The sequence below is a fragment of the Mandrillus leucophaeus genome, unplaced genomic scaffold (genome assembly GCF_000951045.1).
Source record: "Mandrillus leucophaeus isolate KB7577 unplaced genomic scaffold, Mleu.le_1.0 Scaffold230, whole genome shotgun sequence".
In the NCBI taxonomy this organism is placed as follows: Eukaryota; Metazoa; Chordata; class Mammalia; order Primates; family Cercopithecidae; genus Mandrillus; species Mandrillus leucophaeus.
In genome coordinates, this window is record NW_012102366.1 from 859,165 (window position 1) to 865,836 (window position 6,672).

Consider the following 6,672-nt stretch of genomic DNA (forward strand, 5'->3'; position numbering starts at 1 on the left):
AAAGGTCTGGGCATGAGCTTGGAGGGGACTTGGCAGAGGGGGAGGAGTCAGGCCCCCAGCAGGTGAGGCCAGCTGGGAGGTGGAAGGTGGAGGCAGGCAGCTATGTATTACGGTGGCTCAGGTGAAAGTTGGGGAGATGACAGTCCTGGAAAACCTTCAAGGCTATCAGACACATGTGGTGGCGGGTGGAAAGCTGCACAAGAAAAAGGATCCCAAGAAAAAGATCAGAGGCTCTGGAAGGAACCACTGATTCTCTCAGAGCACAGGTCAGACACCCAGGAATGAATGATCACGGTAAAATAGAGCTACTATTTGTTGGGCATCTAGGCTGTGCCACAGGCTAAATGGCCAGGCAGATAGATATATCTACTCTAGTGACTTTCATAACGGGCTGTTATCCAAATTTTCCAAAGGAGCCCTCTGGCAGAAATGACAGCCATGACATAGATGATGTCACAGAGGCAGGATTCACATCCAGATCCACCTACCAGCAAACTTCTTGGACCCCAGAATTTCCCGACTCTGACATTTTTCAGCAGCCTCCCAGATTTTTACTCTATCATATTTTCTTAATTTAAAATAATAAAAATTTTACTCACTTCTGTTCAGATGTAAACTTGGAGCTCATTCTAAACAATAATATAAATGAAATCATGGGATTGCTATGCCAGTTATATTTTCTCTGATACACATTAAATACAGTGTAACTAGATAAATGAAACATCCCGAAAATCATGTCATGTTCTGCCAATGGGACCATGTCACACTTTGAGAAACGCCCGAAGCTGTACTTCCTCCCAGAGGCTTCCAGAGAAGGAAATAAGATGAGGAAGGAAGTCCATCTTTGCTTTGAGGCGCTCTGATTCTGAGAGGATAGAGTTAGACAAAATTTGCCTTCTTACAAGGGTGGGGCAGGGGCGGGGGCAGTAGCCAGGCCAGCCTGCAGGGGGCACCTGGATTTCATCTGCCAGACGCCGGCCCGACTGGGGTCAGGAAAATGCCCAAGCCTTGGGAGGCACCAGTTAAGCATCCTGCAGTCCCCTGTGGTACCATCTCTGCCAGGGCAGGACAGACTCCGCCTCCTCCCAAGAGGCCAGGGATCCAGAATGAGCCCTGGAGTGGAATGGGGAGAATCTACACCCAAAGATGGCAAAGCCATTGGGAGAGCTGAGAGGGCCGAGAAAAAAGACTAAGTCCCAGATGCTGGCCAGGTTCGAAGAATGGAAAGGGAGCAGCGGCCCCAGAGGGCAGGCGCCCAGGTCAGACAGCCAAGTGGGGCTCAGGTCGTGGCTGGCACTGACTGAAGATACCCCTGGGAGCTGTCCCATAGGGGAAGAGGCAGAGCTGGTAAAAGGGAGCCCCCCGCCCATCCCCGGGACACAAGCAGATCCCGGCAAAGAGAGAAAAGCACCCCCCAAGAAGACCCTAGATGGGAAGAACTAGTGCCATGTAACATCCTATGGATGCCTAAGACGGTCAAACACCTTCTGTGCCTTGGCAGTTGTATGGGTGCCCAAGAGGGTCTTGTCAAGGCAGCTCTCCCCTTAGCGCAACCACGTCTACAGAAACTTGGAGGGTCCTATCTGTCCCTCCTCTGCACCCTAGTGGCCTCTGGGTTGAGTTTCTCTTCCTGATCCCACCCCACGTCTCCCTAGCTCCCCCTGCGGGGAGGGTTCTGGGAATGGACAGCCTGGCAGACACGGTAGGTCTCATGAGCCTTCCCAGCCACCGTAGTCCCGGTGCTCTGAGAACAGGACTGAGTGATGGCTTCCAACTCCAGCGATGGTGAGGCTGAGCCCTGTTACTATAGCAACTTCCCAGGCACACGCTGCCCCTCAAGTCAGGGAGGGGCTGCAGAGGGGTCTGGGGCACAGGCGAAGAGGAGGAGGATGTGAACCCCTGGCTGGCCCTGGAAACGCCTCCTGTATAGCCCCAGGCTGTGCGGACTGGGGAAGAACAGAGGGGATCGGTGGCCCAGTTCAGACAAGGGAGGATGGTCCACCCAGCAGGGGGGCCAGCTCAGACACGGGTGGTGGAGAGGTGCATCCCAGTGTTGGGGTTCAGCTCAGACTGTGGGATGAGCCATCCCAGTGTTGGGGTCCAGCTCAGAGTTGTGGCATGGTAAGCCCAGAGGAGGGAATCCAGGCTCCACTGGAGGAATCAGCCAGCCTCGAGTAGGGGGCCCAGCCCAGGCTGGGCATTCCTGCCCCAGAATTCCCAGGACAGCCAGATTTCAAAAGGGCGGAGGGTCTGAGATTGTTGTCTGGAGGAAGGGGGTTCTGAGGCTGGGCTCCTTCCGAGGGAGACCCTCGAGCCCCTTGCCCAAATTGATATTCTGCTGTTGCAATTCCCCATTCCCAGGGCGAGTTTCTAGATTTCTGCCTTCTGCTGTGGCCCCGGCTTTTCCAGGGGTGTCAAGGAGTTTTCTCTATGAGCCCAAATGCAATCTGGACCACAGTGGGAGCTGGCACCCCCCGTGTGGGAGATGTGGGCAGGGCGGCAGGCTGTATAGGCCAGCAGCTGGCTGGGTTACCATCCTCTGCCACTTCCTGTTGCTAGCTAGCAGGGATCCTGGGTGCTGGGCACTCTCAAAGAGGCTGCCACTGACTCTCCGCTTCTTTTGGGATCTGGGAAGAAGGAGGAAGATGGTCAAGGCTGCCTCCCCCTCCCCCACCCTTGGGTTTAGCCGCTCGTTTCCGGTTTGGACTTTCATGGCCCAGAGTAGAGCCAAGCACAGGGCAAGGTTTGACAGAGGCCAAGGACATCCCGGGATGCCGTTCCCCTCTCCACCCACGCATAGGAGCAAAGCAAAGAGCCAGATGTACCCATTTTCTCTCTCGGGATAGCAGGATTTGGGGGTTCCACACTGAAAGGGAGTTCAGGGGAGGAGGCAGGGTGGTTCTTGTCACCCCCTGCCCCAAGCCTTTCTCTCCAGCTGTTCTTTCAGCGAATTAAGAGAGCTCTGGGGCCTCTTTAGCCCCCAGGGAGTCTCTGGCTGTTGCCTGATCCTGAACCTTAACTCTTTCCCCTCTGCCCAGTGGGCACTGCTGTGGGCACACCGGGCACTGTCCTCTGCATAGTCCAGTGCCCACTGAGGAAGGCAGGGCCTGGCGTCCTGGGAGCAGTGAAGTCCCTGGAAAGGGAAGTTAGCTTTATGGCCCCGCCCTGGGGCACACAGGCCAGCCAGAGGGACACCCTCGGGAGAATCTTCCCATCACCTCCTGCCAAGGAAGCCCTCTGCAAACCTTGGCCAGCTTGGAGCAGGTACCTTTAAAAGCTTCTGTGGCAACCAGCTCCTCCTCCCTGGTCCCCTGAGGCCTTCCCAAGGAAGCTGACTTAGAGGCTCTGCGTTTTCCTGGTTTCTCAGCAAAAGGAAGATTCCAGGGAGAGCCCAGGGGGGCCGGAGATGGATCTGGGATCAGGCAGCAGCCAGGGTGGGGACTTGGAGACCACCTTCCAACTGTGGCTGCAGCTGTTCCTCTGGGCCCACCTGGCTGTACGTTTCCTGGGCTACCTGCACCACACCTTCTGGGGGCCTGAGCGACAGCCAGCACCCTGAGCCTCCCTGGCCAGGGGACAGAAGGCCCCCAGATCACCCCGTCCCACCCACCCTTTATTCCACCCTCTGCTGGAAGAGACAGGAAGCAGAGGTGAGTGTGGGGCCTCTTGATTGAGGTTACCTGCCCCTCCACCCATCATCCCTCTCTCTGCCTGCTCCTCCTGGCACTGGCCTCCCCCATGCCCCATCCCCAAATCTGACAAGCTCACAAGGCTAGTGGCACCAGAGCCTGGGCTCTCTGGTCCTTTGAGAGGCCAGAGAAGGGCCATGCTAACAGCAGGGCACCCTGTGGAACTGCTCCATGGGGCACCAGCGGACAGCCAGAGGCTGGGAGCTCAGCGAGTCAGGGAGGTGCAGGATTCAACAATTCTTTCCCTTTTGCTAAGAGCAAAGGGAAAACCGACCAGACCTTTCGGATTCCCTTGAAGCCCGGCACCTCTCTGCCTTCTTGTGTGGGTGAAGGCAGAATCCCAAGAGGGCACCCTCCACCCTCCCCATCCACTGCTGAGTTCTGTGTGGATTATTTGGAGGTTTCCAAGGAAGATGTTTTTGGTCACAAAGGTTCTAGCAGTGAAGCCAGGCACAGTGGCTCACGCCTGTAATCCCAGCACTTTGGGAGGCTAAGGTGGAGGAATCCATTGAGGCCAGAAGTTAGAGACCAGCCTGGGCAACATAGCAAGACCCCATCTCAAAACAAAACAAAACACACAAACAAAGGTTCTGTTAGTGAAAGCGTTGGATTTGGTGCAGCCCCCAGGCTCAGGCCCCTGCGCTAGTTGGTGGCCCAGCCAGGCACCCATCTAGGACTCCTGGCCACTCATTGCCTGTCCCCTCTTGGCGGGGTCATTCTTTGTGGGGCCTTCTTGGCCACGGTCTCTCTCTATCCCCCATCTAGCACTTTCTTTTTTTTTTTTTTTTTTTTTTGAGACAGAGTTTCGCTCTTGTTGTCCAGGCTGGAGTGCAATGGCGCGATCCCGGCTCACCGCAACCTCTGCCTCCCAAGTTCAAGCAATTATCCTGCCTCAGCCTCCCGAGCAGCTGGGATTACAGGCATGTGCCACCACACCCAGCTAATTTTGTATTTCTAGTAGAGACAGGATTTCTCCATGTTGGTCGAGCTGGTCTCAAACTCCCGACCTCAGGTGATCTGCCTGTCTCGGCCTCCCAAAGTGCTGGGATTACAGGCGTGAGCCACCGCACCCAGCCACCATCTACCACTTTCTAGCCCCATGAGGGCTCTTCTCTCTGAATGCTGAGGGAGAGCTTTGGGGACAGGTAGGGGGGGTGGCTCCCCCCAAGGCCATGTGGAATTCCTGGCAGGCAGACAACCAGCAATGCCAAAGGGCAAGTGTACAGGGCCCCTCAGGGTGGTAGCAAACCCAGGAACATCAGGGGGTTGAAGGCAGCTCTGTCCACATTGGCCACCCTGGTGCCCTGGACTCAGCGCTGAAACCAATGGCTGAGTCGGCAGTGAAGTAGTTAATCTCATGGGAAGTGGGGGCGGGTCAGTGACCTCAGACCTGATCAGTCTTCTCATCTGTACAGTGGGAATAACAGCAGCTCCCACCCCAGAGGGTGAGAACGAAGCATAGAAAACACTCAGCGAGGGGCTGGTCCCTTGTAGCCCTAGGTGGTGGTTAAAGGACAAGTCCGTAATGCGAGAATCTGTCAAGCTGTGCATTTAAGATTTGAGCGCTCGACCGGGCGCGGTGGCTCACGCCTGTAATCCCAGCACTTTGGGAGGCCAAGGTGGGCAGATCACAAGGTCAGGAGATCGCGACCATCCTGGTGAACACGGTGAAACCCCGTCTCTACTAAAAATACAAAAAAAATTAGTCGGGCATGGTGGCGGACGCCTGTAGTCCCAGCTTCTCGGGAGGCTGAGGCAGGAGAATGGCGTGAACCCGGGAGGCGACGGAGCTTGCAGTGAGCAGAGATCGCGCCACTGCACTCCAGCCTGGGAGACAGAGCGAGACTCCATCTCAAAAAAAAAAAAAAAAATTTGAACCCTCAATGCCCCTATATTTGTTTTTGAGGTTTTTTTATGATTACTTTTCTTGTTTTGAGACAGGGCCTCACTCTGTCACCCAGCCTGGAGTGCAGTGGTTCAATCACGGCTCACTGCAGCCTCTACCTCCCGGGCTTGAACAATCCTCCCACCTCCACCTCCTGAGTAGCTGGGACTACAGGTGCACAACACCACACCTGGCTAATGTTTTTATTTTCTGTAGAGGGTTTTGATGTTGTCCAGGCTGGTCTTGAAATCCTGCATTCAAGCAATTCCCCCAACTCGGCCTCCCAGAGTATTATTATTTTTTTGAGACAGAGTCTCACTCTTGCTCAGGCTGGAGTGCAGTGGTGCGATCACAGCTCACTGCAACCTCAATCTCCTGGGTTTTGAGAGATCCTCCTGCCTCAGCCTCCTGCGTAGCTGGAACTGCGGGCATGGACCACTACTACGCTCAGCTAATTTTTTAATTGTTTTATTTTTTGTAGAGATGAGGTCTTGCTATGTTGCCCAGGTTGGTCTCTAATTCCAGGCCTCAAGCGATCCTCCAACCTCGGCCTTCCAAAGCACTGGGATTACAGGTGTGAGCCACCATTCCCAGCTCTCCCTGTTTGTTTGTTTGTTTGTTTGTTTTTTGAGACAGAGTCTCACTCTGTCGCCTAGGCTGGAGTGCACTGGTGCGATCTCGGCTCACTGTAACCTCTGCCTCCCAGGTTCAAGAGATTTTCCTGCCCTAGCCTCCCAAATAGCTGGGATTACAGGCATGTACCACTGTGCCCAGCTAAGTTTTGTATTTTTAGTAAAGACAGGGTTTCACCATGTTGGCCAGGCTGGTTTCAAACTCCTGACCTCAAGTGATCTGCCCACCTCAGCCTCCCAAAGCACTGGGATTATAGACATGAGCCATCATGGCCAGTCTCTCCCCATATTTTATTTTATTTTTTCTTTTCTTTTTTTTTTCCTTAGACAGAGTCTTGCTCTGTCGCCCAGGCTGGAGTGCAGTGGTATGATCTCGGCTCACTGTAACCTCTGCCTCCCAGGTTCAAGCAATTCTCCTGCCTCAGCCTCCCAAGTAGCTAGGATTATAGGCACACACCACCATGCC

At 54.7% G+C, this 6,672-nt stretch overlaps 1 protein-coding gene across 1 annotated transcript in view; it reads left to right on the top strand.

Moving 5' to 3' along the window:
• The first annotated feature begins 1,600 nt into the window (after positions 1-1,600).
• Positions 1,601-6,672, top strand: part of PRKACA (protein kinase, cAMP-dependent, catalytic, alpha) — a 31,959-nt gene continuing 26,887 nt past the window's right edge. The window contains exon 1 of the mRNA XM_011981786.1: positions 1,601-1,785. Within this exon, the coding sequence (XP_011837176.1) occupies positions 1,764-1,785 (22 nt within the window). The 5' untranslated portion in view covers positions 1,601-1,763. The remainder of the gene's footprint in view (positions 1,786-6,672) is intronic.